We start from the raw sequence: 21,239 nt of genomic DNA on the forward strand, positions 1-21,239 counted from the left end.
TGTGGAGTTCGAAAAAATCTGCTTATTATCTTCTATTTGAATTTCCTCCATTACCTGTGGAGTTCGAAAAAATCTGCTTATTATCTTCTATTTGAATTTCCTCCATTATCTGTGGAGTTCGAAAAAATCTGCTTATTATCTTCCATTTGAATTCCCTCCAGACATTAGAGTTGGTCACGAGATGTACCTCTCCACAAGCTTCCTCCCAAGTTTCAAGAGGGACAGTTTCGGCTTCCCATTTTTCCTTGATCTGTAATGTGTTGTTTGAATTCTTCCTCCCATACTTGGAGCTATGAGCTTCCCATACTTGAGAATTAGGTTTTTTAAATATGGAACTATTGTCTCAGGTTCTGTTAGGAAAAGTAGGACATCATCGGTGTATAACGACAACTTATGTTCCTCTCCTTCAATTACAATTCTCTTAATTGCACTGTCGTCCCGAATGAGTTGAGCAAGGGGTTCGATGCTGATAGCAAACAACAATGGACATCCTTGTCTGCATCCACGTTCTAGAGTAAAGCGTCCAGATCTAAAACCGTTAACTCTCACTGAGGCGAGTGGATTTGTGTAGAGTGTTTGAACCCACTTTATGAAATTGGGGTCAAATTTAAACCCTTTAAGAGTTTGGATCAGATACTGCCAAGATACCAGATCAAATGCCTTATGAGCATCAAGCGATAAGAATACTGCCTTTGTAGATTTTGTATAGCTCATAATATTTAACGCTCTACATAGGTTATCTCTCTGGGATAAATCCGGTTTGGTCCGGATGTATAATTTGACTAATTACTTTATTCGTTTATTTTTATTTAATTCATTATTTTGCCAGAATATTATCATCAGAGCAAGTATCAGAATTTTCAGTGATTTGCAGAAATCTGCAAAGGATTCTGCAATTTCGTCAGGCTTATATTTTTTTGTACGATGTTTGAAGATATTTCCTTTCTTAATCTAACTGCTAACAATCTGCCAGCTCTATTGCCATGTTCATAATATTTTTGGTTAATAAATCTTAGATTGCCTTCGATTTTATCAGCGATTAAGCTATTGTATTCTCTTCGCGCATCCTTTATTTTATTTAGTAGTTGTGGGTTTGAGGTTTGTTTATTTTGTTTCTTTTTAATAGTATGTTCTAATTATTGTTGTTTAGCTACTCTCTCTCTCTTTTCTTGGCACTTGCGAATGAAATAATCCAACCTCTGAGATATGTTTTTGCACAATCCAATATGAGTGGTGATACCTCTGTAGAGTCAAAATACTTAGATATAATTTAAGTTCTGTTGTGACAAAGGAAATAAATCCTTTATCATTAAGGAGCGAGGCATTTCATCTCCATTGTTTGGAAGTTTGTCCTATGCTCCATAGTAGTTCCACTGGTGATTGGTCCAAAATTGTCATTGGTAATATCTTCATATCGACTATTCTATATAGCTCTTCTTTGGGAGTGAAAAAATAATCTATCCTAGAATAAGATGCATGTCTATAAGAGTAAAATGTAAAATCTCTACAATTTGGAAATTTACTTCTCCACACATCTACAAGTCCAAATTCAGAAGACATCTTACTCATTCGGGAGAGTGAAGTAGTAGAGCTGGGTTGTCTATCCAAAAGTTGTGACATAATACAGTTGAATCTCCTCCCATTAATAATATTCCAGCGCTATACTGTGAAATTACATTGAAAACTTTTTTAATAAAAGCAGGCCTGTCCTCATTTGGTGCATACACGTTCATAAGTGAAACATTAATGCCATCTATGGAGCCATTTACTAAAATGAATCTTCCCTCTGTGTCCTTATGAGTCTTTGCTAAGGTAAAGTGTACCTGCCAATGTATTAGGATAGACACTCCTTTCTTTTTCCCTGATGGATGAGAGGAAAAGCACACTTTATCTGCCCATGATCTCTTTAATTTCTCATGTTCTGCGTCAGAGAGATGAGTTTCTTGTAAGAAAGCTATTTGACAGTTAGTTTGTTTTAGCTGATGCAGAATAATTTTTCTCTTCATAAGACTATGAAGGCCCTTAACATTATAGCTTATAACCTTTATAGATCGGGTCCACAACGTGCTTACACTCTGCTTATTACACACACAGGGACACACAGCAGCACACAAACTAGCCAAATACTAAAAGATTACAAAGATTACAATGTAAAAGATTATTATAGTGTAAATAAAGATACGGTGGAATACGGTTTAACCTCGCGGATGAGCAGATCCGTTTCCTCTCTGGAGACGCGTTAAGTCTTTCTGCTTGCAAATTCTGCCATGTAAATAGCGAATCCGCCATGACGCGAACACAACTGGCTTTTAAAGGGAATGGGAGATGAGACTCGGATTGGTTTATTGCACGTTACACCCAAAACACACCCATTACTCATTAAGAGAATAGGGACTACCCTTTTAGACCATGCGCCGGGCGCGCCGACCATTTGTCCCGTTGTTAAACTAGCAAAAATGGATTCGGACATGCCCTAAGTGCTTTAGACCATGTGCTTAGATCGTTAAAATAGGGTCCAAAATATTAAAGAACTTTAACTTTAAAAATGAATTAAAAAAAAAAACCAATATAGACATAAAAAAACTACTAAAAACTAATTTATTATTTATTATCTTAATGATACTAAAGTAACACTGCTATTTACTAGCATAACTGCATAATCTGCTCAGTTAGAGAATACACTAAAGTGTACATAAAAATAAAACAAATTGCTTTTTATGTTAGTCAGATAGTCTTTTCCTGTCTAAGTGGGTGGTTCATGGCCAAAAGAAGCCGTAAAGTGGACTAAACTATGCCTTAGGTCTAAAGTCTGGCTGCGTAGAACTTTTCTTGGATATGACCCAATACAAAGTCGCCACAGTAATTTATTCTGCACGGGATCGATATATGAATGGCCAGAGGGAAAGAAACAACTTCCTGAACACCTAGATTGCTATCTCTTTTTTTCCTGATGCAGGCAGAAAGAACCACTCTAGAACTACTTACAGTCTGCCTGTGAATGATGTGTCACAATGTGATTGGATAATCAGTAAGGGCTATAGGGCACAGAGAAGAAATGGCAAATGGCCACTTTAGTGACATATTGCATTTAGGTCAACATGACCGCAAAAGGCCAGGGTCAGAACAGATCAAATCTCACATAAGAATTTGTGAAATGAAACGGAAGTCAATGCGTCATCTCACAGGAAGGATCTCTACATACTGAAGGAGATGATCTTTGAAACTTAAAAATAGTGCAGCATTTTAAAGGGATAGGTCACCCAAAAACGAAAACTCTCTGTACTCGCATCATGTTGTTCCAAACACGAACAGTATCACTTTAGTTTTTTTGCAGGACAACCAAAATACATTTTTGAAGATGATTTTTTATTCTCTTATCCATGGAATAACAATGAGGACAGTAGTTTTAATAAAAAGGAACCAAAGGTTATTGGACTTTATTTACTGATTCTCGAATTCAACTCACTGATTAAGTGATCTGGAGAGGAATTATCAGTGAATAGAGACTATAAAGGGATATATCCCTTTATAAATTGAAAATTCTGTCATTATTTACTCACCCTCATGTTGTTCCAACCCTATTCTAAATTTCTTTCTTCTGCTGAACATAAAAGAAGATATTTAGAAGAATATGGGTAACCAAACAGTTAATGAGCCCCATTGACTTCCATGGTATGGTAAAGAAAAAAAAAAAAAAATACTATGGAAGTCAATGGGGTCCATTAACTGTTTGGTTATCAACATTCTTCAAAATATCTTCTTTTGTGTTCAGCAGAAGAAAGAAATTCATAGAGGTTTGGAACAACTTGAGGGTGAGTAAAGGATGACAGAATGTACATTTTTGGGTGAACTATCCCTTTATTTCATACTATTCATCTTGGAAAACCTTGACTTCAGAAGACTTGAAATACAGTATAACAGTTCATATGGAACATTTTAAGATACTTTTATGACTTTTTTTTGCTTCCTTTGTGAAGATTGAAAGCTTCAGTCCCCATTTATTGTAATTGCACAGAAAATATCGATCAGCACAGAATGTGTCCTTTTTGTGTTTCACTGAAGAAAGTCAAAGTGGTTTAACGACATGAGGGTGAGTAAATAATGACTGAATTTTTATATTTGGATGATGTAGTGAAGTACGTGAATGGTAAAGTATTCCTTTCACAATTAATCTTTTTAGATGGTGTTTCTGGCACACGTTTGAAGGAGAGGTCTTTAGTCATTTTGTGTGTGGTTAATTATTAATGTTATATACAAGTCATGCATACTAATTATGAGTGCCATATTACACTGAATTTAGAAAAAGATGGACTATAAGAAGTGGAAAACTGTTTGAGAGAAATGCAGTATGCATGTTTTTATTTTTTTTGACACATCTCTGCTTTTCACCTCATCTGTGATTAATGCAGCATGTGGCATCGCTGGAAGCTTTAGATAATGATGGAGGCTGTGCACCTTATGTTCAGTGCACACGCTATTGTGACCGCCTGTAACCTGTCAGGATTTCACAGTCTACTCAATCACTAAAAGAGAGTTCACAAATAGAAAAAAGTGCATATCTTGCTGCTCAATGGAAGAAGAAAAAAATAGAGAGAGAAATAAAGTGATTTGGCTTCCACAGCTCACAACATTCAGATGAAATGTTGTGATCAGAATGGTCAATAATGGCAATAACTTCAGAGGCTTATATATATATATATATATATATATATAAAATTTAAAAACAAGGTGACAAGGTGACATGTGTTGAAGATGTTAACCTAGTTAACGCAGGCCTTTTTAAAATCCAAGAGGTCTCTTCTGATAAAGTTAAAAAGATAATTATAAAATATGAACAACTCCGCGGCAAAAGACATCCATAACTTAAGTATGACCTTGATTAAAAACATCAGGACAGTCTGCTACAACCAATTACATATTTAGTTAATCTCTCAATTCGGTCAAGTACATTCCCACAGTGAAAATACCCGCTGTAATAACACCAATCCACAAGTCAGGGGAAAAGGACACACCCAACAATTACAGGCCTATTGCAATTCTACCTGTTGTGTCTAAATGGAGAAGGTAATTGCAGAACAACTCATTGAACATCTTGAGTCAAACCAGCTGCTGCATCCTCAACAGTTTGGTTTCAGGTGCAAATACAGCACCGCAACAGCTAATTGTTACTTGCTAGAGAAGGGTCTCTAGACAAAGGGCAAGTAGTTGGTGCTGTATTTCTATACCTAAAAAAGGACTTTGATACTGTGGATTACAGTGTGCTAATTAACAAACTCCAGCTCTTCAAAATGTCACCTAGTTCTCTAGCATGGTTACAATCATATTTGGAGGGAAGGCAACAGTGCGTTAAGGTTAATGTGGTGATGTCAGCTCTTTGCCCTAACAACATGGGGGTTCCTCAAGGATCAGTACTGGGGCCATTGTTGTTCACAATGTACATCAGTGACTTCCCTGATAGCTGCCAAGGTGCCAACTGCCAGCTGTATGCAGATGATACAGTCATCCATCTATCTGCTAAAACCCCAGCTCTGGCAGCGCAGCAGTTGACACTTGCCCTAGTAGACATCTCTAAATGGTTCGAGTCGTCTCATCTAACCTTAAACGTGAAGAAAACCGTTGCTTTCTGACAGCGCCTTTGAAGTAAGCATAAACAATGAAATTATTCAAAAAGTAAAAGAGACCAAATATCTTGGAATTATTCTTGACAACAACCTTAAATTTCAAAGTCAAGTCAAAAATGTTTGTAAAAAGGTCAAATCCAACTTGAATTGTTTATGTTTTATCAGGAGGGATCTGTCTCATCAGGCCGCCCTGTTATACATGCATGCAATGATTTTCTCACATCTGTCTTACTGCGTCACATCCTGGTCACAAACCTCCCCGTCCACACTCAAGCCGGCTGTTTCAGTGTACAAGCAGGCAGTCAAGGTATTTGACAGAAAACCTATGAGATCGCATCACTGTGACATCATTCATAGACAATCTTTTTACTCTCGAAAACTTTATACATTTTAGTACTCTGAAATTGTTTTTTAAATGTTTGAACAGTCATGTGTCGCCGCTGTTTTCTGCTCTCATTATTAGGCGTCAGGGCTCACTTAGACCCTCCACCAGAGCCTCAGTCAGTGGGGACTGTGTTCTTCCAAGATTTACAAAATCTTTTGGTCAGTCCAGTTTCTCTTTTAATGGATCGAGACTATGGAACTCTCTGCCCACTGACTTAAAACTGCAGACAGACATGATCAGCTTTAACAGAGGTCTGAAACAATGGCTGAAGTCAAGTCAAAGCTGCACACATGGTAATGCTGTATGAAATGTATATTGATGATGTGTATTGTTTACCTTCTTAAATATTGTACTGTGTACTGTTTTGCATTGTGTTTTGTATATTGTATTGTGTTGTGTCTTGTGAAATGTGTAGCCTCCTATGGACAAGTGTTGCAAATTGGCAGTTTTGCTATAACACTAAAAAACAATGTATCTGGTTTGTCCAATGCTCTTGTTATGTCCAAAATATATATATATATATACATGCATTGCTTTCAAGTTTTTTAATTCAGAAAAAAGAGGTTATTTGTGAAAGTGCAGCACATCCTAGTGGATATAGAGGAACTCAACTCACTTTTGGCTTTGTAGTATCTACACACCAACAAAACAATATATATTTTGTTGTCTTTAATCAATATATAAATCCACATACATGAAATAAAACACATAATTTGATGAAGTAACAAAAATGTAAGTACAAATTGTTTCCAAAAACATAATAGGGTTGCAAACAATTGGAACAATCCTCATTTTCTACAAAGAAAAGGACCTTCTTTGTACAGTCTTGTTTGAATAGGCTTTGATTAAAAAGCTAAACGATAACAATTAATTACATATAGACATATTTGCAAAGATACCATATTCAATGAACTTTCTCAGTTGGCAGTAGATGCAAAGATATTTCATACTGGCAGAAAATTAAGACTAGTGGAATTTATGTCAGTGCAATTACTGCATAGTGTTTTCTAGCATACTTACCAATAAAAGCATATAAAGTAGAATTCATTTGCTCAAAAATGTTTTGATTATTAAAAAAATTGGAGCTGTGAAATGTTTGGTTAAACTGTAAACAGTTCAGCTCTGTTCGTTAATGTAACTTTGTATTGGCAGACGCATTAGCGGCCAGACTACAGGGCGCAGTGATACGTAATTAACTCATGTGACCTGCAATGAACATAATCATTTCTTCAGTTGCAGTCTGAAAGAGAATCCGTTTATTAGGTTCCTCCATGTATGAGGTAGGTACGAGTGGGTGGAGTAGGACCAATGATTGTCAAGAAAACTGCCAAAAGATTACTCCAATCATATTTAAATGCATCTCCAACTTGCTTGACAACTTGAAGGTATAGCTAAAAATTATACTTTTTTCAGCATCCTGTTTCACATGATAAAATATTCCTATAACCGTGCATACAAAGCCTTTGATGAGGTTTCTAAATCATAATGTGCTCTTTACTGTCAAAATAGGAATTAAAGAACAATCAAACGGCACTCCAAAAATCAAATTTGAAAGGGGCTCATTGTAACAGCTTTAACATTTTTATTTCAAATTCAGTTTCATCAGCAACAGCAGGGTGCAGAGAGCAATGTCCTGTATTATTTATTTCCCCTTTGATTTGCAACTCCAGCACATACTATAAGATTTTTAGACTACAGTTCTCTTCAATGAGGTCTGGCCCATCCATCAGATAATGTAATTTCCATTAGTTGGACAGAGGAGTGTGCGTTCTTAGGTTCCAGTGTGCTTGAGTGGTCCTGAGACGTCCAATTAATTGTGACACCCAGTGTCCCCTTTTATTCTGTCCATTAAGATCTGTGTTGAGGGAAACCATGCTGTGTCCAGTCCAGATTCGAGAACATACAAACATTTGGCTACAGTTTTGACAAACAAATCTAAACATCTTAAGTGTATCAACACAATTTCAGACTACTTAAGAGTCTAGGGGCTAAAATGAAAACAGTGCAGGCTTATCAGCGTGAATGGTGTACCTACTATCAGTAATCAGAAAAGCACAGTGTCGGGCTCTGGGTTTGGGAATGATGTGAAGCTCTTCCGAATCTCATGAGCAAGGAGTGATTCTTGCTCACAGTGAGGAGGAAGAATACTGGGAAGTTCAAAGAGTGGAACAGATTCCTTCAAACCAGCCGGAGGGTAAAGACCTTGGGTCAAAAAGACAATGGAGATGAATGAAATGCCTTGAATACATTTAAGTTCAGATATTTGCATGGCACACCAAGGTATGTTAAAAAACACCATAGTAGTGCCATGGTACATGCCCACAAAACCATGGTATTGCCAATGTAACATGTCTAACAAAAATGTAGTTAGTGAAGGAACAACTTTTTGCTGAGTTACAAAATACAAAGCAAGCATTTCTCTTACTTTTTTGTTTCAGGTCTAAATCTGGCCTGCCATCATCTTTGGTAGTTCTGCCCAGCTTCCCTTGACCTTGAAGATCTCTTCGTAGACCTGCCTTGCTCATTGACACTTTGGGGTCCACAGGATGCATTTGGACATAAGTAGAGTCCCACTCATAAATCTCATCCACAGAGCCTCTTCTAGATCTAAAGTCAGAAGATAAAGTAACGTGCGATGTCGTTGAGTCTAATGTGACACATGGATTCCATTGGAACATGTATATGGTACCATGTCAAAAAACATATTATTACTATTGAAAATCCCCCCCATGGTATTACCATGGTCTTGTGTTCAAAAAAATTTTTTATCATTGCAGATGCCCATGGTACTTTTTGTAAGGTAATTAACCATAATAATCTATTTAAATCCTTCAAAATCACTTTTAAGATAAATATATAAAGTAAGACAAAGAAAAGCCAGTATTACCTTTCAGGCCCCTGTAGAGCTGCCTCATCTCTGTCACTGTCCTCTGTGGTCTCTGGTGAGCTGGTGAGAGGGGGGCTGAGAGAAAACTGCCTGCTGTTAGGGGCATCCATGCTGCCTCTGCCACTGCTTTGGCTTGCATAACTTCTATAACTCCCCTCCGTCTCTGAACCCTTCCTGTATCTGTTAATTTCCACATCCACCTCCTGCCCATTTACAACTTCCTCCCCTCTTTCCACCTCTTGGCTCTGGCTCTGTCTTCCAGATGGCAAGGCTGACAGAGAGGGGCCATAAGACAGAGGCCAGCTAGAACCTCCTGGAGATAATAAAGCAGTATGGGTGCTATGTCCTGACACTAGGTTTTTGCTGGATTGTGAGTCATTGATTGAGCCATCATGGGATTTAGAGGCCTGAAGATGGTGATCTTGCGTTTGACTTTCTGAAGGCACAGATGAATCTGTTTGTAATTTGGGACAACTTTTAGGCTTATCTGCCACAGAGTTGGGTCTGCACGGAAAGGGGGACATTGTAGAATCTCGACTAAGTGTCAGCGAATCTACCCAGGCATCAGGGGGCAAAAAATGGTCCTTGAATAATTTAGAGTCTAAACTATGCATACTCTTGTGCCGATTCCAATTGTTTGGCCCAGGACTCTTTGTCTTCCTTGGCATTGTTCCAGAGACATTCATTGTAGATACAGTTTTGCTTGACCAATTGTTCAACTTCTCCTGTTTTCTTGTTCTCACATGTCCTGACTCTTCTGATCTGTCCTTTTCAAGCTCTGATAACCTGGGTCTGTCATAGTCTAGAGTCTCATAACTGTGGTCCATGCCCAGTATAGACCTTGAATATGGAGACTGGCTCTCAAGATCAGGTCCATCCACACTCATCTCTGAATAATCAGTAATTGGAATCATCTGTCTAGTGCTTCTTTCTATGGCCTGCTCCTGCTGATCATCTAAGGATGAACTAAAATATGTGTCAAAATATTGTTGACTTTTGCTAGAGGTCCTATGGGCTCTATGTTCTACAGCAGTTTGGGTCTTTTCCAAATTGTAGTTTAAGGGTTCATCCTTTACACGACCAAAACTTGAATCAACAGGCGTCCTGCTTCGTCTTCGGTCCCATGTTTGGGATTTTCGGTGTTCCCCTCTGTCTAGACTTCGAGACCGTTGGTAGTTGGATCTCTGGATGGAATGATAACCTTGTTGATTCTGCCTATACTTGCTATCCTTACCATAAGAGGTATGTAGGGGCACCAAGCTTGCAGAAGAAATCCTGTGTCTTTCTTCCCATGGAATGCAAGAGGCAGCTCTTCCCTTCAACATGCTGGTTTTCTCAGATAAAATGCCTTGTCTTATGGCTTGGTAGTTAATCTGAGGTGTTGAAGTTTCTTGAGTTTTCCAGATTTTTCCATATTCATCATCTGTCGCATTATCAGATGGATTTCGATCAAAAGCGAACTTTCTCAGTTCTCTTTCAAGCTCCTCTCTCTCACGAGCCAAAGTCAAACAGCGACTTAGGTTTCCTTGTTCCCTCTCATGCTCCATCTGCAAAACGAGGGTACTGGCCGCAGAGTGGTTGGTACCTTGTTTCAGGGACCGTTGACCCAGAGTACTTTCTGAATGGGGATAGAGAAAAGAGCCACTGCTATCTGACGAAAGACTTGTCTGGTCTGGTCCATTCAAGATCTCTTGCTCCTGAATGGGCATGTAATGGCCATTTAACGAAAGGTGCTTAGCCATAGCTCGTGTTCTGCTGGAAGAAGGAATATCTGATCTAAAAGGTGGAAGATCCACCGAAAGGACAAAGGGTGGCTTTTTTCTTTCATCTATGTAGGATCTCAAAGACTGTGATTTCTGGATTCTGAAGCTCCTGTTTCCATCTGATGACCGATGGGAGTTTTGACTTGGGTTTCTCCTAATCTGAGAACTGACAATGTTGTCATCTTCAAGAGCATGGACAATAAAGCGTCCATCTGGGCCTCTGTGGATGAACTCCACAGAGGACACAGGGGCAAGCGATGCCCGTTGGAGGTGGCTCTCAGGGAGGGAGTGGTGGGATGGAGGGTTAGCTTGAGGCAGGAGATGTTGGCGCTGGGCATGACAAACACTGCGACTGGACTTGTCAAGAGAGGAGTGATTGGAAGAGGAGGAAGTGTAGGAGAGTGGAGGAGCTGGTAGGAGCCTTTGCTTCAGGGTGTTGTCAGGGCTGCTAAGGTCACGGATAAGAATTTAGTACATTCTACAATGAATGGAAAAATTTTGGACAAAGAAAAAAGGTTTTGAGAGGTGATGGTGGTGCACTTACTTTACAGATGGGTTGTCTTTTATTGCAGGAGGGAGATCTGATAAGGGAACCAATTTTACAATGGAATGAGTGTCAGGATAATTGAACATGCAGGAAAGGTAATTTCAGGAGTGAGAGCATCCTCTAAGGAGGATACATTGAGGCAGACTTTAAAAACAGTTCTAAGCAGTTCAAAGTGTTGTTTCTTTACCCTTGATATTCTGCCTGCGCCTTCGGCCCCTTTTGTGAAAAATGAAACCAACTATTGCCAGGGTCAGGATAAGAGCAAGGCAAAGGAGTCCCACTCCACCCATGACACCAGCCATTAGCCTATCAGGAAAGTCTAGGAGGCGGGAACTGGCTGGGTGCTTATTCATTCCTGTGGAGCCCAAAGAAAGTGTTACATTTAATGGTTGGATGGGTTGAAAGAGTTCCAGGTTTTCTTGAAAATAGTTTGTGTAAATAGTGTTGTGTAAATTGCAATTATTAAATTCTAACAATTTCTTTAGAAAATATTACAGACCAGGGAAAAAAAACATGGGAATGTGTGAAGCACTGACCGATGGTGGAGACACTGATTGATGGACTGGGCATGCTCAGCTGATCTCCATGCTGAGAAAGAAGCCTCAGTTCATACTTGCAGTCCTTCAGAGAGTATTACACCATGAGGAAATGACAAAATAAGGATGAAAGAAAAGGAAGGAAGGGTTGCATTTATCAAAAATGACAAGCTGACTGATTCATGAAAATGTCTTCGAGAATATTTACCTTACATAACCCCTGAAGAAAGATCTGACTCTCAACTGGGCTAATGTCCTCTTTCAGATTAACCCATTCCCCACCCTCAAGGCGTGACTGTATGATAAAACTGTCAATGGGTGGAGACTGGGACTGGGGTGCTGACCACCACAGAAGAATTCCCTCTGAACTCATATTGACTGAGAGATTTGTAGGGGGTTCCAGCTTGGCCACAACAGGAAGTGTATCTGTAGAAAAATATTAAATAAGGGAGAGATTGAAATGAATAGCTTGTTTTTATTCAAATATCCACAGTGCGTAACATAAACACAGATGGTGTATTAATTTAAGTCGCCATGAGGTAGCCAACCCACAAGCTAATTGTTTTAAAGATGAATAAAATCAAAAATAGATTTTTTTGGCTTTTATACCATATCTATTAGCTTTGATTATGCTAATGTACTTTAGTTGACTAAATTAATAAAAAATTAAGAGGTATTCATATTCAAATTTACAGGCGTTCTCTTCTTTCTATAAACAATATTTGTCCAACAAAATGCCATCCCCCTAATGCCACCTAATAGCAACATAATTTAGCAAATCATGGTCCATTCATGGTCATGAAAAGTAGGCTGGTAAACTCATTTCATAGGGTTTTTAGAGTTTCTTATGCACAGCTAATGTTTACCCATAGTTGTGATGGTGGTGATCTCACTGAAGGGTCCAGTGCCAATTTTATTTTGAGCCATGACACTGAACTGGTACTCAGTGGCAGGAAGAAGATTGGTGACCAACAGACTATTTTCAGTAGCGAGGTCTGAGAAAGACAACCACTCTTGCTTTTCCTCTATCCTTACTGCTGACACCTGCTTATACCTGGAAAAAGAATGTTCTTATGAGTTTTTAAAAACTGACTTATGAAGACAGGCATAAACCATCCAGTGAAAACTTGGCTACTTACTTAGCTAAAAAAAAAAATCAGAAGCATGGAATTATCTCAACTATTTTTACAGTACAATTTTAGCTAACAAATAGCAATGTATCATGACAAAATGCTACATTACTTTTTTTCTTTTTGATTTTGTATTGTGCATGCAGCTTTGCAACTTTGCATTGTATACATTTATCAGACAAATATTGCTCTTATTACAATATTATCTGAAAGACTACATTTCAAAATTGCTTCCCAACATTTACAATGATAAACAGACACCAACCAGACAGTGAATTTCTGGGAATATCCTCCATCAAAGCCAGCCATCCAGGAGACATTGGCCTGGTTAATTCCTGGGATCACAGATACTGACGACACTGCATGAGGACTTGTACCTGTGAAACAGAACGATGAGCAGAAAACAAGATATGTGTGACATGAAGAGTGACAAATGTGTGACACATGACGACAGCAAGTTCAGAACTACTCAGGACTACTCAGCTACAAGGCAAGATTCCCTTTAGGGCTTTTATTTGGCTGAAATGTAATGCTTTGTATGCTTCATAACCATGTAATAATTCCTGTGTTTAAATATTTCTTGTGATGTAAACACTTTCTTTTTTTTAACAATTAGAAGAAGTCTGTGAGCAATTATTGCTGTTACAGTAAACATCACACGAACATAAGAATGGCCTAAGGGTTGCATGTGGTAGTGCTGACCCAGATGCTTCTAGACTTACCGAGCACAAAGACCATTGTTTTGATGGATATAGTAGCCACTCGGTTGGTGGAGCTGCACTCCCACTCCCCCTGGTGGTCTTTACTGAGAGGATGTAAAATGAGGGAGCCATTCGCTGCTACAGTGAACTGTGAGCGAGAGGCTGCACCAACCTAAGAGGAGCAGCGCCATAATCAAGCATATAATAAGATTAAACACCCATTTTAATTGAAAAATGATTTCCAGCTGTAATGGGGTGCAGTATAATATTTGGAGAAAATATTCTCAGTGTTTGTGCATAGAATTGATGCTATAATTTTACATGTTAATCAACAGTTTCATATAAGCAATTGTTATATATTGCTGCTGAACATTATATTACACCTTTTAACATGACATAAATGTTTTGGGTTAAATATGTGTTTAGCTCAATCAACAACATCTTTCAAACAGTCTTTCTACTGATTAGAAATGATCACAGATGTACTTATTTTACTTTAATTACACATATAATATAAATAACTGAAAAAGGGTAACATTTGTTTATTGTAAATACAGTTATTTTGTGTGTGATAAAAAATATGTTATCATATCTTCACTCTGATAGGCGATGACCATGGGATTTGTGCTAGAGAAGATTGTAATGACATTAACCTTTTTCCAGCTGACTTTTGGAGCAGGGCTACCATCCATCTGGCACGGAATAACAAGCATTCTCCCCACATCCTGTCTGTACTCCTTACGAGGTGAAACTTTAAATGACGGAGGATCCTAAAAGATAAAACACAAAGTTTAAGGCTCCATAGCATTCCACCATTGTTTTTGTACAACAATGTAAGACAGCTGTCTAATTTGTATTTGTACAATTATATATATATATATATATATACACTACCGTTCAAAAGTTTGGGGTCAGTAAGATTTTTTATGTTTTTAAAAGAAGTATCTTCTGCTCACCAAGGCTGCATTTATTTGATAAAAAAAAAAAAAAACAGTAATATTGTGAAATATTATTCCAATTTAAAACAGCTGTTTTCTATGTGAATATACAGTAAAATGAAATTTATTCCTGTGATCAAAGCTGAATTTTCAGCATCATTACTCCAGTCTTCAGTGTCACATGATCCTTCAGAAATCATTGTAATATGATGATTTGATGCTCAAGAAACATTTATGATTATTATCAATGTTGAAAACAGTTATTTACATTTTTATTTCATGATGCTATGATGAATAGAAAGTTCAAAAGAACAGCATTTATCTGAAATCTAAAGCTTTTGTAACATCAAACACTACCGTTCAAAAGTTTGGGGTCAGTAAGAAATATAATTTTATTTTGGGGGAAAAGAAATAAAATAAATCAATACTTTTATTCATCAAGGATGAGTTAAACTGATCAAAAGTTACAGTAAAGACATTTATAATGTTAGAAAATATTCTATTTCAAATAAATGCTGTTCTTTTGAACTTTCTATTCATCAAAGAATTTTGAAAAAAATGTGTACACAACTGAAACATGAAAGTCATTTTAAATTGGAATAATATTTCATATTATAATATAATAATAATAATAAAAATAGTTTTTATCAAATAAATGCAAACTTGGTGAGCAGAAGATACTTCTTTTAAAAACATAAAAAAATCTTACTGACCACAAACTTTTGAACGGTAGTGTATATATATATATAACATTAGATTTAAATAAAAACGTGTTTTGACCAATTTATAAGCCTTTCTTTTTTCACTTAAAGTGACAACCAACTAGTGAAGAAATTTTACTGGTCCTCACTAGTTGGTTGTGGTTAGGACAACAATATTTCACTACATAAGGGAGGACATTCGGCCCTCACAAATATAGCCATTCCTGTACACGTACACACGTACACACACACACACACACACACACACACACACACACACACACACACACACACACACACACACACACACACACACACACACACACACAGAGACAAACATGTGTGTGTGGTTCAGGTATACCCTACATTATTGGGACAAAATGTCAAAGATGGTGATAGCCAAAATTGAAAAAATGACAACACTCAGTAAAGCCCCACCTGTAGTATAACAGTGCTGGGCTCAGACTGGCCCATTGTCCCAAAGCTATTGTAGGGTGTACACGCGTATACACCTGCAGCGTCATCATTAGCTGTTGCTATGACGATAGAGCCTTCTGAGGTCAGTGTCCATCCAGGATACTGTTGAAAGAGTTTCACAGAGTAATTTTTTCATATAATGTTCTGGAGAGATGTGAGGTATTTCTAAAGTGCGTCATCAAGAGAGGGGTATAAGTGTAAGCACAGTATGGTGTCCCCAAATCAAAATTAATATGTCAAGCATTAGTAGTTCTGAGAGAAAAAGCACTTTGTGAAGCACTTAGAAGTAGCAGTGTGCTTATACAAATGTACATATAAAAGGTTAAAATGTTTCTTGTATGTATAGTGAAAAAAGCAACTAACAGTTACTCACCATGTCTAAATCGAGCGGATTGCCATCTTTGATCCAGTCTACATGTGATAATGGTGGTTCAGCTCTGACGGGGCACGCAATGACACCCCTCATGCCAGTGGGGAGGAAGGTCAGACTGGGCATCTGCGTCACCTGTGCTGGGTCTATTAAACAAGAACAGTTATCAATAAGAATTACTATAGGGTCATATGTACCCAAGTATTCATATATATATATATTAATTTACATATATTATATATAATAATATATAATAATATATATTATTTTTAAGAATGGGGTTGGTAAGATTGATTAATGCTTTTGAAAGAAGCACCAAGGGGGCACGTGGTTGTGGTTTAAACTAAATTTTAGTTTTAGTTTTCATTTTAATTTTGCACAAAATATTGCACATATGGTATGTGAAATTAAGATGAAAATTCAAATTCAATAACATCACCTGGATGTGCTACATCTCATGTATACATCATTTTGAACATAATCGTTGAAATGAGTGTACTTTATAGTTAAATTAGGGTTATACTAGTGTAGGAAATCTTATACAAGTGCAGGCAAATCCACATTCATTATTCTCATTTTGCAGCATGATATGTGAAACACTTACGCTGCACAGTGAGTATGGCTGAGGCAGAGGGGGACACATGAAGTCCATTAGTGGGCATGCAGGTGTAGTTCCCTGAATCCGCTGGAGTCAAACGTGATATGAGTAGTGTACCATCCACTATGATCTTAACACGAGACTTCAGAGACCTAAGACAAACACACAGATGAATAGTACATAAGCTACCTGTTTCCGTAAATCTTAAGAGGAATGTTGACAGTTTTAGAACAGAACTCACTCAATGTGGTGAATGTCTTCTCCTTGTCTTTGCCACACATAGGTCATGTTGGGTGGGTCAGCCTCAGCCTGGCACTTTAACTTGGCATCCTGGGACATGTTGAGAACAGTGTCGGTTGGAGGGATTACAATCACCGGAGGGCCTGTTGTTAGAAAAATACATAACATCCCATAATGCAATATGTAAAAAAAAAACTAAAAAATACTTTCACCTGCTTCTCCTTGTGAAAAAAGTACACTTTAGCATGCTTTTAAAAAGAGTCTTTAATATTGAAATAATATATATTTAAAAAAATATACTTAAGTGTGAACTGAATGTAATGTTTCAGTAATGTTCTGAATGTTTTCAGACAATAAATTGAATGTTATTTATAATTAAATTAAAATGTATTGTTTAAATTTATATTAAAAGCAATTAGTTGAAGAGTCCTTTTTGACCCTCTAATGTAGGATTTACGTATATGTAATTCAATAATTACTTCTATTGACTTTGAAATATGGTTAAATTATACTGCTGAATGTACTAACAAGCATCTATGGTAAACTAAAAGATGCCATTTCTATTGAAATTATTACTTTATGTATTTAAATAGATTTGTAATTACACGTGATGAAGTTGCAATTTAGTACTAGTATTTGAATTAGTATTTAAAATATATTAACTTTAAACACACTACAGTTAAAATTATAGTCAAGTACTTCACATGTGCTTTATTATGTTAGTCAACATATCACAATAAATGTACTCATGTAAGGCATTTTTGATTTGACATTATTTGAAAAGTGCACTTTTTAAAAATGTACTTAAGTGTATTAAGAAAGTCATAAGAGTGTACTTTCTTTAAGTACACTTAAGTGGCCTTTTATTTCTTTAATATTATATTATCTACAAGTACAGGTTTTTAAAAAATATATATACACTACAAGTGCACATTCAATACAAATAAGCATTCGGCAAACTTGCCTTACTGCATTACTTTTTTAAGCATATGTTTTATCACTTAATTTCCTGGTAATTAAACCCATGACTTGGCACCATACTGTACTCTTTGAGCCACAGACCTTTGTGAAAGAGAAGTGCACTTAAATGTAATATAATGCAACGGCACCACTAGATGGCGCCATTCATTTAGAAAAGCTTATAGTTGACATTTAGAACATACTGGCATGAGCCAAGGGGCTTAGAAACCATTACAACTAAGGAGAAACTAACCCCCTTCCTCTTTTTTGGGCAATAGTCATATTTTTAAATGCCCCAAACAAACCTCTGCCAATCAGTTACATGGCAGTCGATCAAATAAATGTACAATCTGTAAGAAGTAATCCTATCATGGCTTGCGTTCACGTACCTGATTTCCTCCAAATCAGTTACTATTACTGGGCAAATGTTACGCCACCTAATCAATATTAATATTAATGATAAAGATTGATGACAAAGATTTATTCAGGTCTACCCAACACTTTTCAGATTGTTCTAAACATCATTGCTGACTTACCAATGACTTTGACCTTTGTGATGTGAGTTACTTTTCCTTCAGTGTTGGAGGCGTGACACTGATACTGGCCTGATGTTTCTCTGCTTACAGCCTGGAAAGATACACTTCCATTCATGATCTGTAGGATTAAAATGAGAGATATAAGAGAGTTTGTGAAAGCCTGGAAGAGAGAGTAGAGTGTAATCGTATTCTAGATTTGATCCATTGCATTTGGGAATTCAAGCCAATGAAATCAAAACGTAGGTCCTGTGGTTCTTAATCCATGTCCGTTAAAAAAGATCAAAGTGAATATAGTTTTAAAAGTTGACAAAACAAACTTCTTTCTTTTCCAGGAAAATAGATGACAAATGCAGATGACTCATGTTGTTTGCAGGGGTGTATACATATGTTTGTCCAATCAACTGCACTTTAGAATGAGCAATAGCAAGTAGCAAATTATATTTTTTTCCAGGCTGTTATGTGAAGTAAAGGTTATTGGCAATTTAAAAAAAAAAGGACAGGCATTCTGATATGTCCCCACCCCAGCTTTCAGTAGGAAATACATCAACACAGGGAAGAAAACAGCATTCACGTCAACCTTTTTCATGGACATTTTCAAGTGCAAAATCAGTAGATGTGATCATATTAACTAGTTAGAAATTCCCACCTTTACTTTGTTTTGAGGTTTTATTGGTCCTCCATCTTTAGACCAGGTTATTGTAGGCCGTGGATTCCCCCGGGCAGCACACTTCAGGGTTACTGATCTTCCTACAAATACTTCAATGGCAGGAGGTGAGGTTTCCGTAAGCACAGGAGGTGCTAGACATAAAAGTAAGCAAAGAAAACAGTCACAATCGTTCAAAGGATGGCAAAGATTCATTAACGATCAAATGTGATGCTATGAAGAGCGAATATATTCTCCATGAGAGAATATCTTAAAATGTAATTCATTCCTGTGATCAAAGGTGAATTTTCAGCATCATTACTCCAGTCTTCAGTGGCACATGATCCTACAGAAATAATTCTAATATTCTAAGTTGATGCTCAAGAAACATTTCTTATTATTATCAATGTTAAAATCTGTTGTGCTTCCAAATATTGTTTTTGTAGAAACCATGATAATTTTTTTCAATCAATAGAATGTTAAAAAGAAAATAATTTATTTTAAAATAGAAATCTGCTGTAACATTCTAAATGTGTTAAATATTTTAAGAAGGAAAAAAAATTACCCCTTTTTATTAGCAGTTTGTAGCTAAGTACTCATTCAAAATGCTAATCTGAATAAACTAATTCAAATTCAGAGTAGCTTGTAGCTTTGAAAGGTTTTAAAGTACTGTCCTCAGCGCTAGTCGTACTTTATCAACTTTTTCTTTTTCTTTTTTTGCTTTAACGAAAAGGCACAGTGGAGTCAAGCCAGGCCTGCAAGATGCTCTTTCTGCTTGGCGTCCTGTGGCTCAAACAATTGACAAGTTGAAAACCGAGCCGAATATGAGCCCGGGCCTCAGATGGCTTGTTTAATCTGGCCAACACTGCGTCTGAGTGTCAGCGAACGGCCTTAAGGTGTGGCGACAGAGAACGAGCTGCTTCTGGAACAGGTGCACAGAGCACTGTCTGTATAACAGGTGCATGAAAACAGGCTGGGTTGTGTATTCATTCATTGTTCACTGCATGTTTGAATGAAGTCATGAGATGAGCATAATGGCATTGTGTCACTGGTCTGACATAAAGAGAAATGCTTTGATGGTTCAGATTCAGACTGCTTGTAAAATTGGATATCCTTTCTTACAATAAATAATTCAGGCCTTCTCATTGGATATGGTGAGTCTCACCTGTAACGAAGAGTAGAGTCCAGCTCCCGTTGCTTCCAGCCTCATCTGTGGTTTTGTCTAGCTGGAGGATCCGGCACTCATACCTGCCTTCATCCTCTAGTAAAAGCCCCGTGATCTGCAGTGATGTTCCCCTGATGAGTGACACTCGACCTGGGCATGATCAGGAGAGGGAAGGGTCAGAGAACAGTATTTGTTGCAGACACATTTTTTTACAATTCACAATTCACAAATATTATTTCAATTATCAACAAGCTACAAGGAAAGCTAAATATAAAATTACAATTAAAAATAAAAATAAAAGTGCATGTGTAGTGCATTTGTGCATTCGTGTTTGATTTTTTTAATTATTTTATTTTTATGAGTATTATTAGTTTTTATATTATTATTTTTATTTAGTTATATTAAAAATAAATTGAAATTAAGTTCACAATTTAAAACATAAATTTAAATACACTTGCTTTTTTGAGTTTGTACAAAAATGCAAAGCGTATACGCTGTAGATTACACACTAATAATTCAGCAAGCTAGAAAACAAGCTAAATATAAAATAGGTCAATTTAAAGTGAGTACATTTTAAATGTGATTTTAATGATGTTTATATATGAGTATTATTAGTTTTTATGTTAGTATTATTTTTATTCATATTCATTATAAGTAGATTTAAATTAAGTTCACAATTTTTTTATCCATTTAAATGAAACATGTAACATACACTTGGTATTTGTGAGTTTGTACAAAACAAATGCAACGCGTATATATTCTGTTGTAGACATAATATAAATTATAGCCTAGCCTACTATTTATTTCAACAATTATTTATTTCAACAATTACCACAAGCTACAAGAAAGAGAAAAAAAAAAAAATATTAAACAAAATTTGCAACTATCTTTTGAAGTGTAAGCACATGTAAATGCTTTTGCTTTTAACTAAACAAAGTTTGAATATTTTATTATTTTGTTGTAGTCCATTTAAATTCAGTTTACAATTTAATTTTCAATTTAAACAAATATATATTACAACAATTAAAAACAGAAGTCATT

The 21,239-nt window shown here is 36.7% G+C and overlaps 1 protein-coding gene across 1 annotated transcript in view; it reads right to left on the reverse strand.

The window, feature by feature from the left end:
• Positions 1–6,668: 6,668 nt before the first annotated feature.
• Positions 6,669–21,239, reverse strand: part of igsf9a (immunoglobulin superfamily, member 9a) — a 32,882-nt gene continuing 18,311 nt past the window's right edge. Inside the window, exons 4-21 of the mRNA XM_084400508.1 lie at positions 20,199–20,348; positions 19,037–19,188; positions 18,391–18,508; positions 16,896–17,037; positions 16,661–16,806; positions 16,060–16,202; positions 15,648–15,788; positions 14,224–14,340; positions 13,592–13,742; positions 13,135–13,246; positions 12,606–12,793; positions 11,948–12,165; positions 11,740–11,824; positions 11,391–11,558; positions 11,201–11,237; positions 8,894–11,104; positions 8,432–8,613; positions 6,669–8,208 (exon numbers count right to left, since the gene is read on the reverse strand). Of these exons, the coding sequence (XP_084256634.1) occupies positions 8,051–8,208; positions 8,432–8,613; positions 8,894–11,104; positions 11,201–11,237; positions 11,391–11,558; positions 11,740–11,824; positions 11,948–12,165; positions 12,606–12,793; positions 13,135–13,246; positions 13,592–13,742; positions 14,224–14,340; positions 15,648–15,788; positions 16,060–16,202; positions 16,661–16,806; positions 16,896–17,037; positions 18,391–18,508; positions 19,037–19,188; positions 20,199–20,348 (4,619 nt within the window). The 3' untranslated portion in view covers positions 6,669–8,050. The remainder of the gene's footprint in view (positions 8,209–8,431; positions 8,614–8,893; positions 11,105–11,200; positions 11,238–11,390; positions 11,559–11,739; positions 11,825–11,947; positions 12,166–12,605; positions 12,794–13,134; positions 13,247–13,591; positions 13,743–14,223; positions 14,341–15,647; positions 15,789–16,059; positions 16,203–16,660; positions 16,807–16,895; positions 17,038–18,390; positions 18,509–19,036; positions 19,189–20,198; positions 20,349–21,239) is intronic.

This window comes from Rutilus rutilus, assembly GCF_951802725.1.
Source record: "Rutilus rutilus genome assembly, chromosome: 25".
Classification (NCBI taxonomy): domain Eukaryota; kingdom Metazoa; phylum Chordata; class Actinopteri; order Cypriniformes; family Leuciscidae; genus Rutilus; species Rutilus rutilus.